This window comes from Haplochromis burtoni, unplaced genomic scaffold (assembly GCF_018398535.1).
Source record: "Haplochromis burtoni strain Fernald_Lab_line unplaced genomic scaffold, NCSU_Asbu1 Contig_18, whole genome shotgun sequence".
NCBI lineage: Eukaryota > Metazoa > Chordata > Actinopteri > Cichliformes > Cichlidae > Haplochromis > Haplochromis burtoni.
This window is the reverse complement of record NW_024582379.1, coordinates 3,992,315-4,018,518: the sequence shown is the minus strand read 5'-3', so window position 1 is coordinate 4,018,518 and position 26,204 is coordinate 3,992,315. Positions and strand designations below refer to the sequence as shown.

General features: G+C 41.9%; 5 protein-coding genes across 6 annotated transcripts in view; 4 read left to right on the top strand and 1 right to left on the bottom strand.

The window, feature by feature from the left end:
- LOC102291280 (coronin-1C-A) overlaps positions 1-2,988 on the top strand; it is a 36,203-nt gene extending 33,215 nt beyond the window's left edge. For both annotated transcript variants that reach the window (XM_005916343.3, XM_005916344.3), the window contains one exon: positions 393-2,988. In XM_005916343.3, coding sequence (XP_005916405.1) covers positions 393-512 — 120 coding nt within the window. In that variant the 3' untranslated portion in view covers positions 513-2,988. The remainder of the gene's footprint in view (positions 1-392) is intronic.
- Positions 2,989-3,161: 173 nt separating this feature from the next.
- On the top strand, positions 3,162-9,103 carry tmem119a (transmembrane protein 119a). Its single transcript, XM_005916345.3, has 2 exons — positions 3,162-4,652; positions 6,522-9,103. Exon 2 carries the CDS (start codon positions 6,536-6,538, stop codon positions 7,295-7,297), a length of 762 nt encoding a protein of 253 aa, XP_005916407.1. The 5' UTR covers positions 3,162-4,652; positions 6,522-6,535; the 3' UTR covers positions 7,298-9,103.
- A 12-nt stretch (positions 9,104-9,115) lies between these two features.
- LOC102301778 (slit homolog 2 protein) lies at positions 9,116-13,042 on the top strand. Its single transcript, XM_042218425.1, has 4 exons — positions 9,116-10,214; positions 10,942-11,016; positions 11,096-11,180; positions 11,672-13,042. The coding sequence occupies exon 4, from the start codon at positions 11,678-11,680 to the stop codon at positions 13,040-13,042; it is 1,365 nt and encodes a 454-aa protein (XP_042074359.1). The 5' UTR covers positions 9,116-10,214; positions 10,942-11,016; positions 11,096-11,180; positions 11,672-11,677.
- Positions 13,043-13,067: 25 nt separating this feature from the next.
- Positions 13,068-15,478, bottom strand: iscu (iron-sulfur cluster assembly enzyme). Its single transcript, XM_014331834.2, has 5 exons — positions 15,350-15,478; positions 15,089-15,202; positions 14,898-15,008; positions 14,714-14,792; positions 13,068-13,626 (listed from the first exon to the last, which is right to left on the bottom strand). The coding sequence occupies exons 1-5, from the start codon at positions 15,449-15,451 to the stop codon at positions 13,538-13,540; spliced, it is 495 nt and encodes a 164-aa protein (XP_014187320.1). The 5' UTR covers positions 15,452-15,478; the 3' UTR covers positions 13,068-13,537.
- A 169-nt stretch (positions 15,479-15,647) lies between these two features.
- Positions 15,648-26,159, top strand: sart3 (spliceosome associated factor 3, U4/U6 recycling protein). The gene is made up of 19 exons (XM_005916347.3): positions 15,648-15,872; positions 17,207-17,333; positions 17,425-17,529; positions 17,614-17,798; positions 18,059-18,164; positions 18,521-18,645; positions 18,743-18,898; positions 19,057-19,195; positions 20,151-20,258; positions 20,369-20,446; positions 20,533-20,591; positions 20,925-21,034; positions 22,440-22,552; positions 22,660-22,736; positions 22,816-22,987; positions 23,080-23,543; positions 23,764-23,916; positions 24,032-24,219; positions 24,339-26,159. The coding sequence occupies exons 1-19, from the start codon at positions 15,672-15,674 to the stop codon at positions 24,523-24,525; spliced, it is 2,853 nt and encodes a 950-aa protein (XP_005916409.1). The 5' UTR covers positions 15,648-15,671; the 3' UTR covers positions 24,526-26,159.
- The last annotated feature ends 45 nt before the right edge of the window (positions 26,160-26,204 follow it).

Genomic DNA, 26,204 nt, shown 5'->3' with positions numbered 1-26,204 from the left:
TAACTTGAGCAGTAAATAATGGCTTCATCAAACTTTAATAATGAAGAAACTTGTCTCTTTAAGTAAATTAATTGATTGATCTTAAGGTAAAAGTTGAATTTAAATAAACTAAACCTGCCACAATCTGTTAGGGAGTGGATTTAACTAGACTCTCACTCCTTGTGAATCCATCTTTCTATGATCTGCCCTATTCATCGGTGCAGTCATTAAGTTCAGTGTGTGCAAAACCAGCTTAAAATTCCTAGAAGTTTCTTTGACCCACGGATTTCAAGGCGTACTACTAAGGGACCCACCTTAGGTTTACCTCATTTTAAAAGTGACTGTAGCTGTATTTTCATAAAGCTGGTTAAAAGCCCATTAAGTCTCACTTTTGTTTCTCGTATCTCTCACAGAAATCTGAAGCCAAGCTGGAGGAGATCTTGAAAGAAATCAAGTCCCTCAAGGACATGATCAGCAGTCAAGAAAAGCGAATCGTCCAACTTGAAGAGCAGATGTCCAAACTTGCCATTTAAGGACGCTTTTGCCCAACCCGCTACAATTCAGGATGCTCCACTGGCTGGGGGTGGGGGTGGGCGGGAACACTCACTGCCTATCTCAATGACAGTGTTTCGTCTGCCTAGCAAAGATCCCTAGCAACATTCCAGATGAACTTTTTCTTAGCCAGCTCCCAACCCTCAGTTTAAAACAGGTGGAATAAGAAGAACATGTGGCAGATTTAGTAGAAAATACTTTCTTTTTGGTGGCGAAGGACTTTTCCTTTTATTCTGTGGCAGTCTTTTTTTTTTTTTTTTAAATTGTGTCTACTTGTATAAAAAGATCTTACATAATTCTTTGCATTTTAGAATAATGATCAAGAAAACCATGTCAACAGCCCCCCACCCCCAATTTATCATTGTATAGCATCATGTTTTATAAGTTGGCCTCAGTGTTTGGTGTTTGCCCTTCTCCAAAATTAAGACATTGCCAAATCTGGACTTTTGTTTACACTTCCTTAGCAGTATTTTTTTAAAGTACAGAAACAAAATCAGTGATGCACTATGAAATTAAAATAATTTAATTGGATGGTTCTGAAAGAGAGACTGACAGATTAAATTTGTAGTTAAAAGAAAATACATTGCAGGTTGCCACAGCGGACACCAAACACTCAGACACAACCTTAAGTGACTAATTCTTGCTGTCTCTGTTGAAGCTGCAGAAATCCACACTTCGCCTCTGCTGTTTCCTTTCATTCCTGTCGCTTTTCCATCATTCCGACTGTGGACGTAATAGTCCAAGTAAACATGCATTCCTTTCTACCTTGCTTTACCAACATGCACTCTGCACTTATTCAAGAAAGTGACACATTCCACAATTCCTATTGGCTGTTCTTGGTATGAGGGGGGGCAAAAACACACTCACTGCGGTGACTCGGTTGCACTGCTTAGTTGTTGGGATTCTTTATGTGGTGCTCATGGAAAGACGAGCTTTTGCATTTTCATTCTTTCTGCGAGGAAAAACTCCAACCCGATTGTTTGGTTATCCATGTGCTTGCTCAGCACATCACTGTAGTCAAGTGCAGTGGGCTCATTTTTTTTGTCACTGCTCTTTTGTTTGCTTTGCCATCTGATGTCTGCGTTTTCTGTACAAGCACAAAAGAAAGTTTTCTAAAATGACATCAAATAATCCCGCAGCTACTTGACTGCTTTTAAACATGTGATGTTAAAGCTGGCTAGACCTCAAAGGCCTAATCTGGGTCCTCATGTCTCTGGCCTTTTAGGTACCAGCCACTGTAGACTTTCCACTACAGAGTTTTCCTTTTAATTTAGAAGAAGTAAGTAGTTGGGTTATTGCTTCAATGTTCAATTAAATCCCGTTTCTTGTTCCAGCTGTTTCTACATCCCTCTTAGCACTTCCACATCTTGGCTATTTCTCAGATGCTCCAATTTAGTGCAGTCAAATTTGAAAATGGATCATATTTTTCAACCTGAGTTGTTGTTGTTTTTTTTTGTTTTTGTTTTTTTTTTTTAAAGATTGTTTCCCTGTGGGAAGCTGAGACGGGTAATGGTTCAATCTGTTGTTTGCCTTTAATAAATGTTACCACTGTAAAGACCTGAAAGTGCCATAGAGGTGACCCTGGAAGTGTTTTATTATTTTTGGTTTCCTTGTAGGTCGACTGTTCTGTGAGTAGTTTTGTGGAATAAATGGAGGCGAGGTGCCTGGAGTTTAAACCCACTTTGAGGTGCTATACTCAGTACAAAATTCAAAGGACTCAGTTTCTTACGTACTGTGTGACATCATGAAGTCCTGCCAGTCCATAATAAAGTTCACCAGGCAGCATTACTTTGTCAGGGTTTGTCAAACACATTGTGCCCCTGACGCTGTGACACTTTCCTCTGGGGTACAAGCTTAAAATGTAAAATGATGTAAAACCAGGAATCTGTTAGCTGAGTCGTCAATAATCTGAGAATATTAGTGACAGGAAATGTAGAGTGTGATGCATGTTTGGCTGACACTGGTCATACTGCCATATCTTTTATATGAGACTGCCACTCTCTGGGTTAGCACTGTTGGCACAAGAGCGGAGTTTTGAGGAGTAGTAGCTTATAGAGATCCAAAGGGACACTGTAGGTGGAAAAATAAAAAATGTGTTGAAAGATAGATGTATGTTTGTAATTGAGGTCTAGAAAATGAGTGAGAACTGTGTAAATAACGTGACCATATCTATTTTTTTTCCTCCCCATTTCTTTTGTTTTGTGGATGTGCTGAAGAGGGTATTTGTGTGGGAGGTGGATTTTTAAACATTCCCCCTGTTTGTTCCTTGCACCTTGCCATCATGAGAAAAGCAGAACCTCCGTTACGTCGGAGGTTATCGAGAAAGAAAATCTGATGAAAAATGAACCAGGATGAAAGCCTCGTGTGGAGGTCTGCTCAGCATTTTTGTTCATTATTCTTGCTTCAAATATCAAACCATTGATTATAAGAAAAATTAATAAAGAATTTTTAAAATGAGTTCACTGTTCAGTTGTTAATTAACAAATACACCAATTAATGATCAATATGACACTCACTGGACACTTTATTAGGTACTACTGTATGACACACACACAGAGTCAACATGAGTTATTTCTCATTTCTTTGTGTGGCTTGGAAAATAGTTGCAGTGGGGTTTTTTTTTTGTTTTTTTTTGTTTTGTTTTTATTTTTTTTATCATTTGAATAAAGTAAAAGTCAATTCTGAGTTCATACAGTTCTAACAAGCTTGAAACTCAATACTTGGTATGAGCCATCCTTAAGATGGACCAACTGAAGGGAAAAATCTTCTCTCACGTCTTGTGTCAGGTCTTTGCTAGATTTTTTTTTTTTCTTCTGTTTCTTAATCGCATAGATGTGTGCAGGTTTTGGCCAACAGTTCTTTGGGAATCACCTTGTTGGTGCAAACATGCTAGTTTGTGCCTGTCACACTTTAATCTTTACCATTTTCTACAGATTCAACTTAACAAATAGTTACTACCAGCCTCTTATAACACCTACTTTATTCCAAAGTGGCTAAATATAGAACTTGGTTCTTTGTTTGTTATGTGCAGACACAACACTGGTGCCTTTTTTAATGCATGGATGATTCATGGGTCAGGGTTAAGTGGCTTAAAAAAGAAAAACATTCCTGTGAAAATGGACGGGTACAAGAACTGGACTGAAAATGAATGAAAAAGCAGCCAATGTCCAAAGAAAACTGAAAGATTTCCAGAAAATGGCCTTCAGAAAGTGTTTTTTCAGACCACTATAAGAAAGGTTTGGCTCCCTGGAAAGAAAAAAAACCTATAATTGACACTTTTACGCAGTACTGTGTAACAAGACGAGAAACACGAGCACCCTTAAATAAATGCCCTGCAAGTTAAACAGTTATCCAGTGCTCCTAAAAGTCCATTTAGTTCATATATTTGCTCTGTACATGTGTTTCAGGATGAAAAGAGTGCTTTCTCCCTGTACTGGTCTTGTATGCCCTGCAGAGACAGGCTGTAATCAGCAGGAACGTAATTAGAGAGTATTCAGTGCAGGCCAAAAAAAAGTTGTGGAACTCGCCCCACCAAGAATAGAAATACCCTTTTCCGAAGAACTTGGGACTAACATGCACCAACTGCAACATATTTGTTTTAAAGATAAACACTGAGGCTAAGGTTGTATCTGTCAGTCAGACTGTGAATGGACGAGCACATACTGTGGCAAATTAGCCTTTCATTGCAAATAAAGACTGTTTCTATTTGTAGAGCATCCCGTGTATCTTTTGTCCTGTTAGTGTGAAGTATCACCATGTTCAGATCAAATGTTTCTCAAAAAAACATATGTATGATAAAAAAAATCTGGTCCCACATGGCCGGCTACATGAACTTACCAAGAGTTAGGCTGTTGGAGGATAGAAAGTTCAGAAAGAAAAAGAGGGAGGAGAACCTGAAGATGGAGGGCTGGACATGAGTTTGAGGTGAGGATACTTTTAAGAGCTCAGTAAAACAACAAGTCGGCACAAGTCAGCAGGGAGGGCGAATCCTCGGAAACGGTCTTCCACTCTTACTTTCTCGTCTGTCCGTCTTGTCTTGTCTCCCCCTTTTCCTCCCTCTTTCTGCAGTCTTACTCACAGCTTCGTGCTGCACAGAAGAGAAGCCAAGGCTAGCACATCCTGTAAGTATACATTTTACATTTGTAGTGAAATTAAGTTCAAGGTTAAAGAGAAGCCAAATGTTTTCAGGATGTTTGACCTTTCATAGGTTGTACTTTTATACATTCGTTTCACGAGTGGCAAATAGTGATGAAGAAATAAATGAAGTCTGAATGTTTGTGCAAAAGTACATTCGGTTCAACTATTTTATGTCAGAGATTTAAATGTTGCAAACTTTTCCCATAATCCAACTGTAAATCATGTGATGCATCACTACAGATTCAACTATGCTGATAATCTTGTGCTATAATTTACTCACTGCAAGGGAAAACCACTCAACATGCAACTGTAATAGTAGTAATATTGCAGCAAAGGTTAAAGGGATCGTTGGTACAGTTCTTAAATACTTCTATAGTTTTGAATGCACGACTTATTTATGGATTATTTTCTTCTGAATACTTCCTTAAAAAAAAGATCTAAATGTCTAACCTTGAATCTGCACCGTGTACCAGGTAGCCACAATTGTATGTCAAGAAATATTTGAGATGGTCTAACATTTGTTTAGTAAGTTGCTGCACACTGGGTCATCAGGCTGAATGTGAGATAGGTATATGTGTAAAATATGGCTCTGCACGTTCAAAGTTTTTCATGTAATTAAGTTTATAAAAGCTTTAAAGTGTCACAAATTAGAAGGCTTTGAGCTGAAGGTAAGGGCGACCCTCTAGTGAAATACAGGAAATGTAATTTTAGCTGTAATTATGGGGACTTAAGGGGCAGGGCCATCCTAGAGCTGTACATTCAAGGATGGAGACCCAGCCCGCCATCTGGTGCAGCACAGTACATGCTGTATGTTTGACCACACTGGGAAGGGGAGCTTGTCTTTACAGCTTAGCACTGTGTAATTACAGACTGGGTTAAAGAGTTAAACAGGTTTGCAGAGCTAACAGACTCACTGGTTAAATCTTCTCAGTGAGAGGAAGCCAAAAAGAAAAGGATGGAGAAATGTAACACTGAGCAAGCTAGGAGGTTTCACTCAGTCATGGTGTAAATGCAGCTTTTCCTGGAAGCAGAAATATCCTCAGTGAGACTGTGCTGCTGTGGGCTGGTGAACAGCAGCTGCTGCCCAGCGTAAATATAGAGGCGAGAGCCGCAGGTCTCCCACGCCTCTGTGCTCGCTTTAGAATACAGTTTCCTCCTGGCTTTGGTGTGGTGGATGGGTGGCCTCCCTCTGCTTTACAAATTATAAGGCCTCCAGCTCCAAACTCACTGTCTCCACCCCGAGTAAGTAATGGCTACTCTGCAGTCTGCTAAAATAGATCTGGTGCAGGAGAGAGAGAGAGGCAGCAAATGAAAAACCCGGGTCAAGATGGATGCCTGTCACACTTGAGATGTGATACGGTAAATATTTAGGGTGAGTGAGGAGCTTAAGATAAAGAGTAGCAACAGTCAGTGAGGCTTTTGTCCTACCAGCACCTGAAAACCAGGAGTCACTGCAACAGGCTGCTGGTCTTAAGGGAAACAGTCAGACCACATTAAAACTAAAGCTATTACATTTTATGTCTTCCTAATGTGTGAGGATGAAACCAACAAGATTTAGAGCTGTTTTAGAGGAGCTGTTGGGCACATTGTCATCCATCAGAATGAAGCTTTAAAAATAAAATAGCCAACAGAGCACTACACGTGTGCACAACACTTGCCAACAGAGACAGTACAAGCAGAAACGTGCACGTCATAAATCTTACCCAAGACAGGACCACATGCCTTCTGATCAGATATTAAAGTTGAGAAAGGCAGTCCCAAATCTTTTCACCTAACAATCAACGTTATTCTTTCAGTGACTTCGAGTCTATGTGCTGCCTGAAATTAAAAGCATCCTCTTGTTGTTTCTGCAGGACTCAAAGAGAAGATGAAGTCTCACTTGGTGTTTCAGGTCTCCTGTGTGACCCTGCTCTCGCTGTGCTGCTCTGTGTGTCACGCCACACCTCTGTTCTACAACATATCCATGGACGGCAGCGGAGATGAAGCCGAGCTGGAGCTCCTTTTCCCGGTGTCTTTCTCCACCCGCGCGCCTGTTCACGTTACCGCCGCTACCGGGAGTCCCACTCTCACCAACACCATAACCACCACCATGATCCGTCTGAAGGACTACGTCCTGACCCGAGTAGTGGACTTCCTGCAGGAGAACATGCTCATCATCATCGTGGTGACCTCTCTTCTCATCGTCATGGTCTTCATCATCTGCTGTGCCTCTGCAATGAGTCACAAGCGCAAGCTGGAGGCATATAAGCCCCTACCTCATCCACCCAGGAAGTATACGGCCGATAAAGCCGGAGGACGCAAGGATTCAAGTGACCTGCAGGAGAAACCGTACGCCGTCGATCACGTCAAGAGGGTCCAGACTCAGAGCATGTCCTCCCCGAAGAACCTGCGGATGCCCTCCAAGGCGCTGGTGGGAGAGAGAGGGAGAGACGTCCGGTCATCACCTCGACAGGAGGTCAGAAAGGTCAGAGATACAGAGGCAGTGGAAAAGCGGAGAGAGGAACCAAAACACAAAGAGAAGGTGAAGCACAGGGAGGAGGTTCAGCAGAGCTCCAGTCCCAGCACCAGCTCCAGCTCTAGCTCCAGTCAGCCAGTCTGCACCTGCCATCTGAAAAAAGGCCACCACTAGGTCACAGTGGTGGCCTTTTTCTCGCTTTTTAAACAAGATCAGAAACGGGCAAAGGCAAAATGGGTCCTCAAAATGTGTTTTCATTAGAATAGCCTTACAGAGGGAAATAGGTCTATATTTAAGTGAAGTCATGCCTCATGAAGAAAAATTACCCATCATTAAAGTCTAAGATCTAGATTTAAATATACAGTGAAGAGGATTATTACCCAAATCACTGGTTACTGAAAAGATTACAAATGGTACAGCTCAAATTGTTTGATTGATAAGCAGGCACGAGGAAAGATAGCAGCATACCGAGACCCTTTTAACGGCCACTTTGTCTTCATGTGCCGAAAACAACTTTAACTTGGCATGGCAAGCACAGGATTTTTCTTTTTCCTGTAATTACTGAAAAAAACATAACACCACTGTGCTACTGAGGCAGTAAAACTTTATATAATAAGTATTATTTTCCTGTGAATAACACTTTCAAAGGGAACTAAAATAAAGTATTATTCCACATACCTGTCCAAAGGAATCTCCTCATTATGTCCTGCTGGAGTGAAAACATCTGGATCCGTCATTTAGAGCAACACGTTCGGTGCTGTAAATAAGTCAAAGTGAAATGTCAGTAAACTTGACGTGATAAGTAGCAAAACTTTCTCTTTATATTTACAGTTATATTTACTTCATTTTGTTTGCATCGGGTTGTTAAGTTTCACATGATATCATATTTTATTTTAAAAACCTTTTAACTGTGTTATTTTTAGGTATCTGAACAAAGGCTGTATAAACTACCACAAATCTACTATGTGTACTGCATGTCATGGTAAAAAGAGATCACAGTGTATTTCAGTTCTAAGGTTTCACATATCAGGACATATTAAAGAATGATCAGGTCTTAAATTGAAAAACTGCAGACCAAAATGCAGAAGCAGAGTGTGAAACATTAAGTGCGCTCCTTTAGCTGCGATAATCTGAAGTCATTGTTTTCTGAATGACTTTACGAGTCTCACGTGTCGTTGTGGAGGAAGTTTGGTCCATTCTTCTTTGCTGCAGTGGTTCAGTTCATTGAGGTTTGCGGGTATTTGGCCTGCAGCATTACAATCGAGCTGAGATCTGAAATTTGGCTGAACCATTGCAACAATCATTCTGTTGTAGATTCGATGTTGTGTTTGGGATCATTGTCCTGATGTATAACCAAATTTAGGCCAAACGTAAGCTGTCAGACAGATGGTCTCACATTAGACTCAACAATACTTTGGTATGCAGAGGAGTTCATGGTGGACACAGTGGCTGCAACCAACGTGCTTGACAGCTGTTATGAAGTGTTTGTGCTGATATGCTGTGTTCAGTTTTCCCTAAACATGGCGCCGTGCACAGTGACCACACATGTCTGCTTTGGTCTTGTGGTTTAATCAGATGTAACCTAAGCATCTCTACTGGCAACCCTTCCAAATAAGCCACATTTGTTAAGTCTTTTCTTTGATAATTGTTTTGTCATGAACTTTAACATTTAACATGCTAACTGAGGCCTGCACAGTCTGAGCTGTAGATCTTAGGGGCGTGGACCTTGTGGTGAATTTGCTGGGACATTTTCCACTTGTGAATTATATTTCTCACTGTAGAGTGATGGAGTTCAGTTTGTTTGGAAATGACCTTATGACCTTTCCCACACTGATGACTGTTGCTGATGTCTTTCATCCTCAGCATTGTGTCAACACACCTGAATACCACAGACCTACAAACCTCTGATTTTATAAAGGTGCTCACACCTGCCAATGATTAGTTAATCAATGATTAGTTAATCAAATGATTAGTTAATCAATGATTAGTTAATCAAATGATTAGTTAATCAAATGATTAGTTAATCAATGATTAGTTAATCAAATGATTAGTTAATCAAATGCATTTGGTCAGCAGTACCTGGCTGTTAGTTACCCCCTTACTTCATAATGGAAGGGTGGACTTAGTTTCCACACACTGCTTCTGCGTTTCAGCTTAGTCTTTGTTAAATCAATGACATGTCGTAATATGTCACAGGATGCTGTTCTGAACTGTCTTGAACTGAAAGAGGGTGCACTTTCTTTGTACGATGACTGTACATATTTATTCGGCTAATACCTTTGACCTGCTCTCAATGGGCAAATGTATAAAAAAGTAGGCAGTAGAAAACAAATGTTTAAGTTTTCCTTTTAAATAGTTAGTGCATTTATGTATACGATAAATTATGCTTTTTTTATTTTAAGTGTAAACGTTTGAAATGTGAGTAGAAGGACAGACAGTTGGCATGTTTAGCTTACGTGTATAGGCTTGACAGATGCATATTTGTCTCTCTTATCTGATTTTCTTTGATTAAATTACTCTGTCCTGTTGTTAAGTTAATGACCTTGAGCATCTAATCTAAGCCTGAATTATGTGCCGATGCTTTTGTCATGCTGACATACTGTTTTCTGCCTAACCTCAGCCACAGTTGCTTTCTTTTTTGACACTTGAATTGTTTACAAAAAGACCGTTTTGTTTTGCTTATATTTAATAAAGCTATCAAAAAAGATGTCTCTGAGTGCCGTAAATGTAGCAGCGTACATGGCTGAAGCTACGCCAAATGAAGCACAGATACAACCCTGTGGAAACCTACAATTAGAAAAGGCGAGGAAGGTCTCGGAAAAACAAGAGGACAATCTCAACGTGCACATTATGTTCCACTTGGGAATCTGTAATTTTGACCTGCGTCCACACAGAAATCACTGGTAACTATTTTAAGGTAATTACCGAAATGCCAGATCTGTGATATCTGCTCTGTGATGATATAGGCTGTCTTCTCTTTTAACAGTTCAAACCCCTGATCTGCAAAAGAAAAAAAAAAACACTGCCAGAGCTTTCTGATTGGCCGGGATGAAGCCGCTGGCACCATCACCTCGCAGGACTGCAGAAGAAGGTACTCGAGCCTGGAGATGACGAGAGCCCCCTTTGTCCTTTGCTGGCAACTGTACAGAATTGTTTAATATTTCAATAGCAGTAATCCAGATACATACGGACCCTTTGGCACAAAACAGGAGCTCATGTATTGTTTATACAAATCCTGGGGACCCTGATTTGTTCCCATTAGAATTATGATAAAAAGTCGAATCCCTTTTGTTCCATATTTTGAGCAAGTAATGAAATATTGATGCTGTATGAACAGTGCAACTCTTTCAGTTGTGTATTTTAATATATCTTATTTCCAGTGTGACATGGATAAATCATGATGCCATCTGAAATCTGTTTAAAAAAAATGTAGAAAATTCATAAGAATGTTTTTTTAATCCTCAAACATAAAACTCCTTTCAGGTCTTAAGTAGGTCAAACTGCCAAAGATCAAACAGGACATGATAGCGCACCAGCTGAAAAGCAAGTGTAACCATGTGGTGGCTGAAACGTGAGCCCAGACAGAGCCTTACACCGGGCTCAGATTCCCTGCTCTTTTATCAATGAGGTGCTAAATAATTCGAGAAAATGCTAGCCCCTTACTTTCACTCTTCCTTCCAGAAAGATGCAAACCTTGTAGCACATCTTCACTAAAGTCACTAATAACCTCCACCTTAGCTGGGCTCCGACAGGAGAATATTTAGGACATCCTTTTTTTCATACCATTCTTTTTTTCTGAATGTCTTTTGTATTTTCAGCTTGTTCATCATAAAACAGCTGACAAACAAAAGGACTTCTTGGTCAGTTCGGATGGAGAAGATGATCAAGAACAGGTAATAGAGCTCCTTAAGGCTGTCATTAAACTTTGATGAGCATCTGCCTGGAATTATCAGTAACGTCGGTTATCTTTAGAGGGACAGTCGATCACGTAGGGAGCATGGGAAAGCACCCCTGCCTGTCTCTTTGGAGGAGCAGATAATACACAGAAAGAAGAATGGTAAGTGAGGCAGCTTTCACTCTTTGGCATCACTTTATAACAAGTCACACCTTATCATGGGGTTTTAAGACGTAAGAAGTGGCTTTATAAATAGTTTTGGCAATTCCATGAATGGGTTTTACACTCTGCAGCTCTTTTCCATAAGGTCATTATATGTACCAGAGTGTGCTGGTGGAGTACTGGTATTAATAAATGGTTCATTAACCTTTAATAAAGCTGCTTTTGGCTGTTTCCTTATCCACACGGGATTACCACAGCAGGTGGCTCCACGTGTTTGTTTTGGCAGAGTTTCTATGTCAGATGCACTTCCTGATGCGGCCCCAGTGGAATTTGTCTGTCCTTCCTGGATCAAACCAGGGATCTTTCAGCTGCTTATTAACCGTTAATTAAGCCATATTATAACATTATACCCCTTCCTTTATAGAACTTTTAGAAGAACCATATCCTCTAAATTCATCTAACTTCTCGTCTTTCCTGCATTATTCTTGCAGTGAGTCATGCTTTGGTGCAGATGTGGTGTCCTGCTGGCTCTCTGCATCTGTCCTCTAGCCTGCCTTGCAGTGTCTCCCTGTCCTACTGGGTGCTGCTGCCCAGGATTTCTGGTTCTGTGTGAGTCACTAGGCCTGAGGTCACTCCCTCGCTCGGTTCCTCTCAGTACCTCGGCTCTATCTGTGGCCAGAAACCAGCTCTGTAATGTGGACCACCAGCTCTGGCCCTTCTCTGGCCTCCAGGAGCTCAGACTCAGTCACAATCTGCTAGCCCGCTTCCCTCGTGGCCTGCCTCCCAGCCTGGAGTCCCTGCAGCTGCAAGAAAACCGCATTACTTACATCACCTCAGGTGTCCTGAGGCAGCTGGGAAACCTCACTCACCTGGACTTAGAGGACAACCGTATTCGTGCCATCCAGCCCGGGGCACTTCAGGGTCTCCATAAGCTGCAGGTCCTGACGCTGAAGGGGAACAGGCTTACCAGTCTCCCCATGAGTCTTCCACCATCACTGACCCACTTAGATCTTTCAGAAAACTGCATCTCTGCCTTGGACCTGCCCTCACTGTCTGCCCTGGTCAACCTGCAGGTCCTGAAGATCAACAGCAACTGCCTGCGGTCAGTCCCAGAGAGCGCCTTTGACAGCCTGCCACGTCTCAGATCTGTGGACCTCACCAACAACCTGTGGGTGTGCGAGTGTGACATTCTGTATCTGTACCGCTGGCTGCTGAGCGGTAGGCTTAAGATGGCCACAGACATTGTGTGCACAGAGCCTGATCATCTCGCCCACCGTCTGCTTCTGAATCTCTCTGTCGTGGCCATCTGTCCTCGTGTCCTGAAGCCAAATGACAGGACACACGAACGTGACCTCAGCTCTGCACAGGCGAGGATGCTAACAGCGCAGCCAGCAGAGAAAATATCAAAACTAACCACTAATGGACTGCTTTCTGAAGCTCTAAACAGTAATCAAGACTCTTCCAAGACGCGTGTCTTGCACTACTCTTTAGAGACTCTTACCTATGAGGAGTGTTTATCCCTAAATAACAGTCAGTCAGTCAGCCCCTTCCATTTAAAGACTACTACTTCTCTCCCTGAGGAGGAACAGAGGTGCAGAGACAACATTACAGCTCGATACCCTCAGAGTAACGTAACCCTTGCTGAGGGGACACAGTTCTTGCTTTCCACACATAGAGATGCACTCGTGCCCACTCTCGTCCCACAGCTGTTCACTCAGCAGGCCTCTGCAGCGATAGTCTCTCTGCTCGTTGTGCTGTGTGTGTTAGTGGCTCTCGTAATGCTGGCAGTGCTGCTCGTGCTGAAAAAGGTGCTTGTGCGTCAGCAGAGGGTGGCTCCTGCTGATTCAGGATCAGCAGGATGACATTTACACACACACAGACACTGAAGTCTTTTAATCTGTTTATTCACAGTAAGCAAAGCACCTCATACAAATTTTCTGAACTTTTTTTTGTATGTAAACTTTAACTGTTGACATTCTCATACCAAGTCTTTCATCTGGGACCTACATTGTCTCACAAGTGAGCCAGAAAGAGCCTCAAAGCCAAAAAAATAAAACTACAAACCCACATCCCTGCTTCATTAAAGATGTCTTTAATGCTCTGTGTATTAAAGTGTTAAGCTTCACCATGAACCCATTGTTAATTAAACAATTCTGATTGTGTGATAAAAGCAAAGAATCCATAAACGCTATTAACACTTGAACAATATGGGACCCACACCTGTGGAGAATTCCCCAATGGATGCAAGATCTGATGCGATGTGATTACAGCGACCCGTCTGCACTGCTCTGGCACTAGGAGAGGCACGATATCTAACAATAGGATACATCTATTATTATAGTCAGTGAATAAAAACATTAATTGCTGGCTTTAACATGTTCCTCCTTGTCCTGTTGCTTTAGCCGGTAGTCTGACAGTGCTGCTTTTATGGCATCTTCTGCAAGCACTGACAAAAAAAGCAGATTTTAGAGCCACTATGAGCATAATTTGGAAAACAAAAAGCATTCAGTTCATGATAACTGGGTGATTTGATTTCATATCATCATTATGTAGGTGTGATTAATACAGTCATTCATTCTTCCATAGAGACGGGTTACACCATGAAGAGCTCGCCAATCTGTTGCATGGCTAAGACATAGAAACAGAGCTATTCACACCATCATCAGTTAACCTATAGATGTGGTCAGAAGTTTACACTTATCGTGGGGAGGACTGACATAGTATTAGGGGAGTTTTAATGATTTCTTTGAACTGTTCTTCTGAATTTATTATGGACTTTCTCTGATTCTCACACAGGGTTAAAAGTATACACACGGGGTCTGGTAACTGTGTTTTTGTCAAAGTCTGGAAGAAGACCCAAACTGTCACCGTTAGATGAGAGGGAATTGGTTTAGATGTTCAGAAACAACTCAGGAACTGCTGAGGCTCAAGCCTGCTATGAACTCATCAAGCCATTAAAGATGTATCCTGTACAATCATTCCACCCCGGAAATACAACAGTTCAAAGAAACCATTAAAAGACCCAAATTACCATGAGATTCATGCCAATGATGAGTGAATGTAAACATCTGACCACAACTGTAACGTGTGTTTGGACTGTGGAAGGAAACCAGAGTACCCAGAGCGAGCCCACACTGTTATGTTATATATTTATTGCACAGGAAACACCTGATCTGAAAGCATAAATGTATGTGCTTTCAAACAGAGCAAGAGAAAGAATTTGTTTCGGGGGGAAAATGGTGTGCATGGTCAGCATGACCCTTTATGCTTAAATGGTAAGAAATTACTGTCTTTTTTTATTAACTGACCTAAAATACTTTGGTTTAGTATGAATGGCCACAGTGGAGATCCTTCTATTAGGAAAAGCTACAAAACTTGAAATGAAAATACAATTCACATTTTCCAAAGTCTTCCAGTGGGCCGGACTGAAGTTTTTGCTGGGTCGATTCTGCCCCCCAGACTTTATATTTGATATATGATATATATTCTGACACCCATGTCTTAAGAGGTGTTAATAACGACTGTGAACTTACTTGAGCAGTGAAGCTTGACTGGAGGAAGGCAGAGTTCTTTGGCAATGTCTGTGTTCTTGATCTTCAGAGCATCGTCAACCTGCAGGGTAAAAGCAGATTCATGAGATCCTTTACAATAAAGCGGAGAAAACAGCACTTTTAGGGTCCATTTGTTGGTTGCCTGTACTTTGGTAATTTAACATACCGACTTCCCCTTCACCCACTCTGTTGCTAGAGAACTGGAAGCAATGGCCGATCCGCAGCCAAATGTTTTGAACTTTGCATCGACGATCTTTCCATTTTCATCCACTTGGATCTGCAAACAGCACAGAGTCAAACATCGGAATTTCAAAGACATTACAATACATTGGTTTCTGCTGCTGGCTTCCAGCTTACCTGAAGTTTCATAACATCGCCGCATGCCGGTGCACCCACCAATCCAGTCCCCACATTTTTGGAGTTTTTGTCCAGGGAGCCCACGTTTCTCGGGTTTTCATAGTGGTCCACAACCTTAGGGAGAGGTCACACTTATCAGAAAATATATATATATCTCTGATCTGTTGGTGGGGCAGCTGACAGACAGGGCAGTGTTACCAGTGACAACAACAAAAAATGTCAGCTAACTCTAAGTAAGGTGACGCATTTTCACTCGTTTACCTTTTTGTGGTACAAGCAGACAGCGCGCAGCTCCGGTTTGAAAATCCTCCTGCTGAAAAACAGCAACAAGGACGAGGAGCTTCGTAGGGAGACGTTCGCCATGTTTCCAGCACCAACTGCGAACGGAAATCAACGAGTGAACACGAGGAAGCACGAACGGCTTGTGTTGACAAACAAATGAGAGAAGAAGGTTTTACACAATCAGAGAGCGCCCACTAGCGGCCACGGGCGGGGTTAGACGGTGACCCGTGTTGACGGGCTCCGCCTCTCGTCGTCCCGCTGGCTGCTAGCAGGCTGTTACCAGGCAGATAGGCTTTCCAACATGGCAGCGTCAAGCAACGCAGAGCAAACGCAGTTGCAAGATATGGAGGAGGAAGATGCAGGGATGGAGGAGAGGGAGATGGAATCGGACGAAGAAGAGGAGGAAGGCATGGGAGTGGAAAATTCAGACGAAGACGAGGAGGACGATTCGTCGGAGGACGAGAAAGAAAATGAAGCCGAGATCCAGCGACTTGAGGAGCAGGTAATTAGCCAGCGTTAGCCGAGGGGCTAATGAGAATGAATGGGTGGTAAACACGGCCAGCCACAATCGGGTTGGCAGCATTAAAGCTGTGAACTCCTCCGTCATGACATGGTAGAGTAAAGGCAGAAAATATACGTGGCGTTGGTAGCTCTCGTTAACCAAAACATCTAAATATACAACCACGTCATTTATATAGCTGTCGTGATTAGCTGCCTTGCTAATGTGCGAGGCTAATAGTTCGCGTGCCTCGTATTCACACGCGCCTTTTTTGTTGCAGTCTCAGTCTACGGCGGGATCCCAGCGTTTAGTGTGGGTTAGAAAGAAAGTACAGTACAAACAAAAACAGTACACGCTGTGCTAACTTTAATGGGCGTCACGTGATCAGTGACCCCTTCACATAACATTGACTCTGCTGTAGTCTTAAGTACGGAGAGTGCTTCTGCAGCGTCGCTGGTGTTGCGCTGAGTTGACTGTGTGGTAGGTGTAGCTCTCCTGCAACCTACAAATACACTCAAATATAGATCCAGCTGCATGACTGTACACGAGTCCCTCTGCGAGCATCAGTGTGTGGTACTGCTGACTGTAGTGTGCTATATACAGAGATATGTTTTAAATATTCAGTCTCACTGCTGTAGCCCAAAAGTCTAACAGATCAAACTACAACCCACGAAACTACCTGAATTTTCAACCAACAATTCAACAAAATATAAACATTTGCTCTCATGAAGGATTGGGTTTAGTTTTTTAGTTTGTAGTCTTGCAGCTGTTAATGATAAAGAACAACAAAAACAATGCTATTACTCTTTAAAGAGAACTCTCATAGTTCATTAGATGAATTATAAGTGAACTTTATTTTCTTTTGTGGTGGTAATAAATTAAAATAAATAAATTAGTAAACGCATAAAAGAAAGCATGGATTATTTAGGATACACTGTGTGCAGGGTGCAGGGATTTCTTGCATATAACAGATTTGTATTTTCACCAAAGAGATCTTGGCCTGCCAAAAAGCATCATAAAAATATCTTTACATTCATAGAGAGATATTAAATAAGGTAACACACTTTTCCTACATGCAAACCAATTGTAGCTGTTTTATGTGTTCACCTAAGAATCAAAAGATCCCTGGTGCGATCCTGGGAGAGGTTGCGTCATGAAGGGTAAAAATTCGGCCAAATCAAATATGCGGAGCTACCTGCTGTGGCGACCTCTTGTGAATGCAAGAACAGCTTAAAGTAGATTTTACATGCCAACCGATTATGATTTTGTGCCTACAAAACCCCTGAAGTGCATTGTCACGTATCTCATTTCTTCTTCATCTTTGTGTAACTCCTCAGCTGTCCATCAACGCTTTTGACTACAACTGCCATGTGGATCTTATCAAGCTGCTAAAGCAAGAGGGGGAACTTTTCCGCCTGCGAAAGGCGAGGCAGAAGATGAGTGAGCTTTTCCCTCTCACTGAAGGTCGGTGCACGGCTAACATGCTTCTGGGGTTGGAGGAATAAGCGGCTCTGCATTATTTACAACTGAAACCTTGTTTTTTTTAATCCCCCAGAGATCTGGCTGGATTGGCTCAAGGATGAAATCCGTCTGACTGAGGAGGAGCCAAACCGAGAGAAAGTATATGAGCTGTTTGAGAGAGCTGTTAAAGACTATATCTGTGAGTGCGCAACACCATCGCCACCACCTTCCGGCCTGATGATTAGTAATTACACGATCCTAACATTTAACTTTACACACACAGGCCCCGATATCTGGCTTGAGTACGCACAGTACTCGATCGGCGGTATGGGCTCACCAGGCGGAATCGACAGGGTGAGATCCATCTTTGAGAGGGCGGTGACAGCAGTGGGGCTTCACATGACCAAGGGACAGATGGTGTGGGAGGCGTACAGAGAGTTTGAGAACGCCATCCTGTCCACAGTACAGGTTTGTGCGCCCGTCACTAGGACAGAGTTCATCATTCACACATAAGCTATATTTGTGTTTTTGTATTGATTGTGTACATATGCCATATTGTTTCAACCATTGTCTTAGAAATTAAAAGCTAGTGGAAATAATTTTGTTTCCATGTTAATGATGTCAAATATAACACTTCTTCAGTTCAGATTGCTGACTTGAATTCTTTCCATGTTTAACCGAATGGCTTGTGCTTTAACACCCATGTTCTCTGCTGGCTTTCCTCTCAGCCTCCCCCTGGCAGGATTCCCAGCCGTGAGGAACAAGAGATGCTGAAGACCCAGCTCGAGCGAATCCATACACTGTTTCGCCGACAGTTGGCCATCCCCTTAATGGGTAAGCATGACGTGTCTTCTGGCCAGACTGGTTGCTGTAAAATGAGACAGATTCCTGTTGCGAGAGCCATATGTCAGAAATTACCCAGTTTAAAGAAAATGATGACGCTGGCTTTTAGGATAAAATTAACGTGTCAGAGTGACGAGTGCACTCCTCATTAGTTTACTGGAGAGGTAACCGGTTGTTTTGGTATCGTGTTGTTTTTCTCTGAGTGGAGAGCCGTGCCGTTTCTGAAACATTTGAATCTCTAAATTTAAATGAAGCAACAGATAAAGTAGAACATAAACTGAAAAATGACTATCGACGGTGTGATGTAAATGTAAAATCTGTGATAACTGTGCTCTGCTGCTTTGTAGACATGGAAGGCACCTACGCAGAATATGAGGAGTGGTCCGAACATGGCGTCCCTGAGACGGTTGTGCATCAGTACAAGAAAGCTGTGCAGCAGATGGAGAAGTGCAAACCGTTTGAGGAGGCACTGGTAATGCACTTTGCTAAATATGATGTCCATTCGTTCTCTGTAATGTTTTTAAATGATGTCGATCGTTTTTGTGAACGCTGCTGTTGTTTTGCTGCAGATGGTAGCAGAAACTCCCAAGTTAGCAGAATATCAGGCCTACATCGACTTTGAACTAAAGGAGGGCGACCCAGCACGGATCCAGATAACCTTTGAGCGTGCTCTGTCAGAGAACTGCCTGGTGCCAGACATGTGGGCCAAATACACCACATACCTCGTGAGTTGTTGGTCACACACACACACACACACACACACACACACACACACACACACACACACACACACCGTCTAATGTATAAAACCTTGCTGTTCATCTCGTTCTTTTTTCAGACTGTTTTAACCATTTTTAACTATTTTTCTTTCTGTGATCGTCAGGATCGTCAGCTGAAGTTCAAAGACTTGGTTCTCTCCACTCATGAACGTGCAGTCAGGAACTGCCCCTGGACCATGGGACTGTGGAAGAGCTACCTGCTTGCTCTGGAGAGGCACGGAGCCGACCATCAGACCGTGTCAGGTAAGAACACGAGCACAGCTCGAAGCTGTTCACACAAGAGCGCCCGCTGCTTTCAATATTGAAACTATTTGAACTCCTTTTTTTCCCCTTCATAACAAATACGACTGAAAAAGATTGATATGATTTTTCAGTGGAATTTAATTTGCGTTCATTCTGAATGGATGTGCATTGGTTTTAGAGACAAACTGATAATTGTTCTCATTATAAGTGATGATTTTGTTTATTTCATTTATTATAAACAGAATTTACAAGTATTTGTGGAAGCAATTACTAACACAGGATGAATATTAACTTAGTAATAATGAAACCACAAAGCAGAATAAACAAACTATGTTTGAGTTTAAAAAGATTGAGCTGTGTGACTAATGAAATGTGGAAAAATGTAACCTTTCTTAACCTTGCCTGACTTCCAAGTATGTAAGAGTTTTAAAAAAATGATTGGATGGACTTGGCTCCATCATTATAAGATCATGTAGGCCTGCACATTTTTGTGTTTATTTTTTCTTGGAAGTTGCTAAGGGAGACCAGTCCTTATCACATTTATATTAAATGTGATGACAAAAAGGCAACATTAGTCCATAATATGGCCTGCTCCCTGAAAAATACAGCATATTTACGATGTGAGATGGGGAAATATTTTATTTTAACTTGCAGTATAGTTATTTCTTTGTTTTCTGAAAAAAACCTGACTATCCTAATCTGGTTTATTATGACTTTTATGGTTAATGTCTACCACTGTAGCCCATAAAGAGTCATAAAACAGGCAATAGATGAAACCAAACACAACCCGAATTTTACCTTGATATTAAATCATTAGCATTATAAAGGATAATGAAAGACGTGCGCTTGTCTTTCATTCATTTTAAAACCACCTTGAATTTATTGAAAATACTAACGACCTTATGGAGAAATGTTGTCGTTTGATGTGTATTATTCTCTTTTGTCTTCCACGCAGACGTCTTTGAGAAGGCACTAAATGCAGGCTTCATTCAGGCTACCGATTACGTGGAAATTTGGCAGGCGTACCTCGACTACTTGAGGAGACGCGTGGATTTCAGTAAAGGTGAGAGCGGTTTCGTGTCATGAACATTTTGTATGTCAAAAAAACCCAAAACACAACTCAAATAATTTATTTGATGATGTGTTACCTTGTGTTTTTTTTTTTTTTTGCAGAGTCCAGCAAAGAGTTAGAGGAGTTACGAGCAGCCTTCTCTCGATCTCTGGACTACATGAAACACGATGTCGAAGAGCGTAAGCAGACGGCACCGACATCTGTTTTTGCTGTCTTCTTGTCCTGGTTTAGTTTTCACATTATTCACCTTCCTTTGTCACTATAGGGTTTGGTGAAAGTGGCGATCCTTCTTGTATCATCATGCAGATCTGGGCACGGATAGAGGTAAGCGGTGTTACTATGACAACCGTTTTCAGGAGCATGCAGTGTGTAGTAGTGTTGTTGAATTGTGGCGAGTAAAGCAGTTAGCACAGTAGAATGAGCCAGGTCAAATCACGTAACAAAAGAAGTAAGCTTCTTTATTTAAATTAGGCCTTAAATAAAGAGTTAATATAGCTCCACAGCTTCCTACAGACATGTTTGAGTCACAGTAGAATCACTTGTAAAAATCACCTTTAGCCTCTTTGTAATGAGATGGAGGGTAAAGGCGTTCTCGCTGACAACTTGGATACAGGAGTTATTGTGTTTGTCATATAGATGTTTCCTTTTCCTTGTCAGGCGCTTCACTGCAAGAACATGCAGAAGGCCAGAGAACTGTGGGACAGCATCATGACAAAAGGAAACGCCAAGTATGCCAACATGTGGCTCGAGTACTACAACCTGGAAAGGTTTGTGAGTCTGTGACTTTGTCTTTGTCTCTTCTTCATTTACTTCTAAGTAGTGCATTATACAATATATACACCCTACATTGTTGTGCAAAGGTCTCAAGCCCACCACTCATTTCTTTATATATTGCTACCAAGGAGACAGACTTTCTTGTAGTCATTTGTAAAGCAGTCTCCGGGTTCCTGAAGGTCTTTCAAAGACTCTCTTTGGACATTAGTGATGTGTCGGTCGCGAACGAAACGGCTCTTAGAGCCGACTCTTTGAAGTGAACGACGCGAGCCGCCTCCTTATTGGGAGTCATGGGTTTTTTTCCTTCTCTCACTTTATTACATTTTATGTGGAGTGAATAAATAAAAGTATATTTACGGTGGCCCCTAGAGACAAAGCACGTACAAACTCCAAAACACGTACAAAACACAACAGAAGTGCTCCAGGATGCTGGGCGCAGTGTTGAGCTTTTGTTACTAGTGGCTACACAAGCCAGCAAGTACCAACGACCGGATTTGGTGTGTGGTAGTAACAGGTAAATGAACATTTTTTTTAATTATTTGAATATATATGAGTGCTTGTGTATAAATACACAAACAATACACATATGCTTTCAATTGTGTAATTTAAGTGATCTAGTAGCTCTGTTTTGGAAGTTCAGTTAACGCTAGAAATGTGTTTTGGAGTTTGTACGTGCTTTGTCTCTAGGGGCCACCGTATATATTTATATATAAACATATATAAATAAAACCACTTTTTTTTTACATTAGTAATTCCTTTTGTGCATAATTTTATATTTTGTTAATAATAAATTAATTAAAGCAACAAAACAACCTGAAGAGCCGGTTGGGAGCCGAAAGAGCCGGTTCTCTAAAAAGAGCCAGAAATCCCATCACTGTTGGACATTGGCTGCTTTCTCGCTCATTTTCAGTCCAGACTATTTAGCTGACCACATTCAGAAGAATGTCTTTTTGTTGTTGAAGCGTTATTTCAATCTATGAAAAGAACCAAATATAACACAATTTGAAAGTTACAAGGTAAGAATTTTGCACAGACAAACAAGGTGATTTCCAACCAGCTAGAACTTGGCATATCTCAACATGTGTGCCCTTAAAAAAACAATGAAACTGGACAAGTGGATGACAACAGAAAAAGTGTCGGGCTTAAAAAAACTATGCAGAGCAGATGAACAGTGTCTGTTATTTACCGGCAGTTTGTCCAAATGTATTTGACTGCACATCGTTTCACAGTCAACATGTTGACTGCACACTCACAGTACACACATGCAGTACATGTCAGTGTAATTGGAATTTTCAGTGTGCGAGTTAGACGGGACATGCCTGACTGGGAAAAACTTTCTAACTAACTAAAAAAATGGGTGTGCTTGATGGTTTTTGCTTTTTTTTTTTAAATCTTCAGGTCATACGGGGACTCGATTCACTGTCGAAAAGCTCTCCACAGAGCAGTTCAGTGCACCTCAGACTACCCGGAGCATGTATGTGAAGTCCTGCTCAGCTTTGAGAGAGTGGAAGGTGAGCCTCAAACTAAAAATGATTATAAATTCATTATAAATCATTATTTTTAAGAAAAGGGAGAATTTGACACAGTATGGCTTTATACTACACGTTCCCACCTACAGGTTCTCTGGAGGACTGGGACTTCGCCGTGCAGAAGACAGAGACCCGGCTGAACAGGATTAATGAACAGCGAGCGAAGGTAGGAGCAGTACTGCACCGGCCAGGTGTATCGTTTGGCTGCCTTTGGCTAATGTTACCATGTTCTGACCATCTGTTAGGCAGCTGAGAAAGAAGCCAACCTGGCTCGGCAAGAGGACGAGAGAGCTGAGCAGCGGCGGAAAGCCAAGGTAGAAAAGAAGGCTCAGAAGAAGGTCCAGAAGGGAACGCGAGCTGGGGAGAAGAGGAAAGCAGAACAGGACGATTATCAAGATGAATGGAATGAGGACGCAGGTGAAATAGACTCCTTAGCTGATGGACTAATTCTTTTTTTTAACCAAAACTAAGTGTGATTCTAACTTTTTGTTTCTCTGTGACATAACAAGGTCCTAAAAGGCACCGAGGAAACGCTGACCAACCCACAGATGAGTACATGGAGACAGAGACTGGACTCTTTGGAAAGGCCACGCCCCCTGGATATAAGCCTGCTCCGCCCGCTACTAAAAAAGCCCCACAAGGAGCAGCAGCAGCAGCAGCTCCGTCTGCCCACAGGCAGAACGAAGACAACCCGGAGCTTCGAAATGACAACAGCAGCGTGTTCGTCAGCAATCTGGCGTACACCCTGGAGGAGCCAGAGGCGAAACTCAGGACGCTGTTTGAGACCTGTGGTCCAATCAAGCAGATTCGCCCCATCTTTACTGGTAAAGGAAGCTTCAGAGGCTACGGTTATATACAGTTTGAATCCCCAGTGTCAGTCGCTGAAGCCCTGAAGCTGGACCGACGGGACGTGGAGGGCAGGCCTGTGTTTGTGTCACCCTGTGTCGACAAAAACAAAAATCCTGACTTTAAGGTAAGCGTGGCTCAGTTCCTGCATTTGTGTTGAACTTAGACGCCTCATCATTTTTATTCAGTTAATACAGCTATCAATGCCACTTCACCCAGTCCAAGATTATTATTGTAGGGGCTAAAATATTGTGAAGCACATCATTCAATTAGTTTTTCATCCAGCTTGGCTAACATGATTGGAGCATGCAGTGCAAAGTGATATCTTCACGCTTATGTCCTTGTAGGTGTTTAAATACAACACGATGATGGAGAAACACAAAATTTTCATCTCTGGACTGCCGTTCTCGTGCACTAAGGAGCAGCTGGCGGAAATCTGCAAAAATCACGGCACCGTCAAAGAAGTTCGTTTGGTCACGTATCGCTCAGGAAAACCCAAGGTGAGGAATAAAGAGCACAGCGGTGAGATGATGGAGCTAGTGATCGCTGCCTTCGACCCACACGCAGGGCGAAGTTGTTGGTGTGTTAACCCTCTTATGCTGTGTGGCTCTGCAGGGTCTGGCATATGTTGAGTTCGCAGATGAAACCCAGGCCTCTCAGGCAGTGCTGAAAATGGACGGCATAGAAGTGGAGGGCAACAAAATCTCTGTTGCTATAAGCAACCCTCCTCGCAGAAACACGATAGATAAGCCTGGGTCGAGCAGGCCCACGGGAGACGCCATGCCTCGCCAGGTGTACGGAGCGTAAGTTTCCCAAAATGTTTCTCCCACAAAATGTTTGCAATTGCTCTTCCCTGATTCCCAGATCTATATTGGTAATAAAGACAGGAAACAAATTTGACTGTTTTCCTTTTTTTTTCCAGGAGAGGGAAAGGACGCACCCAGCTCTCCATGCTCCCTCGTTCCCTCCACCGACAATCCGTGCCCGCCGGGAAAGTGGAGAACGGGAGCGCTGCGGACGGAGAGCCAGCCAGCGCAGCAGGAAATGCAGCCGGAGAGCCGAAGCAGTTGTCAAATTCAGACTTTGCCAAGATGCTCCTCAACATGTGAGAAGACCGGCAAGAGCGTGACGACCGCCTTCACACTGAAAGCCATCTTGTGTCCTTACAAATGGATGTCCTTGATTAATTTTTTTTCTTGTTCGTAACCGGTTACCTGATGTCCCTTTAATCCCGGTCATGCTCTCACCATCCGTTCTGCGAGGTTGCCTTAAATCCCCATCACGAGCCCTTTTCAAAGAGCGTTTCGGATTGTTTTTGATGGGTGTGTTTTGAAGATGGCAGCCAGGATGTTTTATTAAAAGTGTATCATATTTGTGTGTAAATATACTGTATCTAAGATTGTTGCAAGGTTTCCTTTTTTTGTTTTTCTCTTTTGTTGTTGTTGTTGTTGTTGTTGTGCACTGTAAGGGATTTTAACAGAAGCATATGGGAGAGTATTTTTTTAAATATTCAAAACAGCCAAACTTGTGAATGTTGTTTTAAATAGGTATATGCAAAAGTTTGGACGTGGTGTAATATAGTCGGTGTGTGTACATAATGTTGGATGTGCTAGTGGTGAAAAGACACTCTCCAGATGTTTTTAAGGAGCCGAAATAGTTTTATTTCCTGACCTTCTAGTACAGCTGATTCATTATTTTTTTATGTAACATCATCACTGAGTCTCCGTCAACTACTAATGTCCAGTATTATTGTGCTATAGAGACCTCTAAAGCTACCGTCAACAAAAAAACAAGACCTTTTAAGACGGTGTGAAAGCTGCTGTCCTGCAGCACACAGCTGATGCTTGAGTTAGTGTTCAAAAATCTGTTTTAAGTAACCCTGCTTATATTTTTTATGTTTCCATGCGTGGCCCGTCTGTTCAGGTGGAGAACGTCAGTCACCTTTAAAGAGGAACGAAGGGTACCTGCCTGAAATTTAAGAGGGTGCACATAAGCAGGAAGCTGGTGATTCTGAAGTGCTTTGATGGCAGGAAACACCTGGCTTCACGTGGGCTTCGTGAGCCTGTAGTCTATCACTCAGAAAGAAGAAAGGCTTTGTCCTTCAAGGCAGTTTTCAGTCATTAGTTTTGTCTACATTGGCAAATTTTTAATTGGCTTTCAGATTATTTGATCTTAACTCTTAGCGAAAATTACCACAGCAGATTATTTAGTAAAAAAGAGCCACTTGCAGCACTCTAACATTTAATATTGAAAGAAGTAAAAAAAAAAAAAAAAGTGAATATAAACTCAAGCTGTTTTTATAAGTGCGGTTTGGTTTTTTTTAGTCGACGGCACTCTCTGGAAAAACAAGAGGATGGTCAGAATCTATGCAGTTCCCATTTCAGTAATCCCATGTTTCAGGGGGTCGATCAGCTGTCCACTTGTCTTGTTTTACACATTAATAAAATTCTGTTTGTGTACATGATACTCGGTAAACATGTTTAAAAAAAAAAAAAGGTCAGCATAGTTTGTGATGAATCTTAAGTTTTCAAAACATGTAATACAAGCTGTATGTATTGCTCTCACCGCAGTGGCCTAATTTAAAAAAAGGAGAAAAAAAAGTTGAAGTTGTAGAAGTCACCTTCTGTTTTGTCTATACTAAAAAGGTTGTATTATGTGCATTGCCGTTTGTATAATTTCTATAGTCAGTGTTTTACATTTGGAATAGAGGTAAATAATAAAAGGCTATTTTTTGTTCGTTTAATCTCAGTATTTATTTTTGTGCTTTTTCACTTTCATTCTTTGAAAT

Bases quoted from the DNA above. Each gene is read 5' to 3' on its own strand.
- tmem119a (XM_005916345.3), top strand. From the start codon at position 6,536: ATGAAGTCTCACTTGGTGTTTCAGGTCTCCTGTGTGACCCTGCTCTCG.
- LOC102301778 (XM_042218425.1), top strand. From the start codon at position 11,678: ATGCTTTGGTGCAGATGTGGTGTCCTGCTGGCTCTCTGCATCTGTCCT.
- iscu (XM_014331834.2), bottom strand. From the start codon at position 15,451: ATGGCGAACGTCTCCCTACGAAGCTCCTCGTCCTTGTTGCTGTTTTTC. The intron at 15,009-15,088 runs GTAAGCTGGAAG...TGCTGTTTGCAG, and splicing joins GCGATGTTATGAAACTTCAG to ATCCAAGTGGATGAAAATGG. The intron at 13,627-14,713 runs GTAAGTTCACAG...TTTTTTTGTCAG, and splicing joins AGTCAAGCTTCACTGCTCAA to TGCTTGCAGAAGATGCCATA.
- sart3 (XM_005916347.3), top strand. From the start codon at position 15,672: ATGGCAGCGTCAAGCAACGCAGAGCAAACGCAGTTGCAAGATATGGAG. The intron at 18,899-19,056 runs GTGAGTTGTTGG...TGTGATCGTCAG, and splicing joins CCAAATACACCACATACCTC to GATCGTCAGCTGAAGTTCAA. The intron at 20,259-20,368 runs GTGAGAGCGGTT...TTTTTTTTGCAG, and splicing joins ACGCGTGGATTTCAGTAAAG to AGTCCAGCAAAGAGTTAGAG.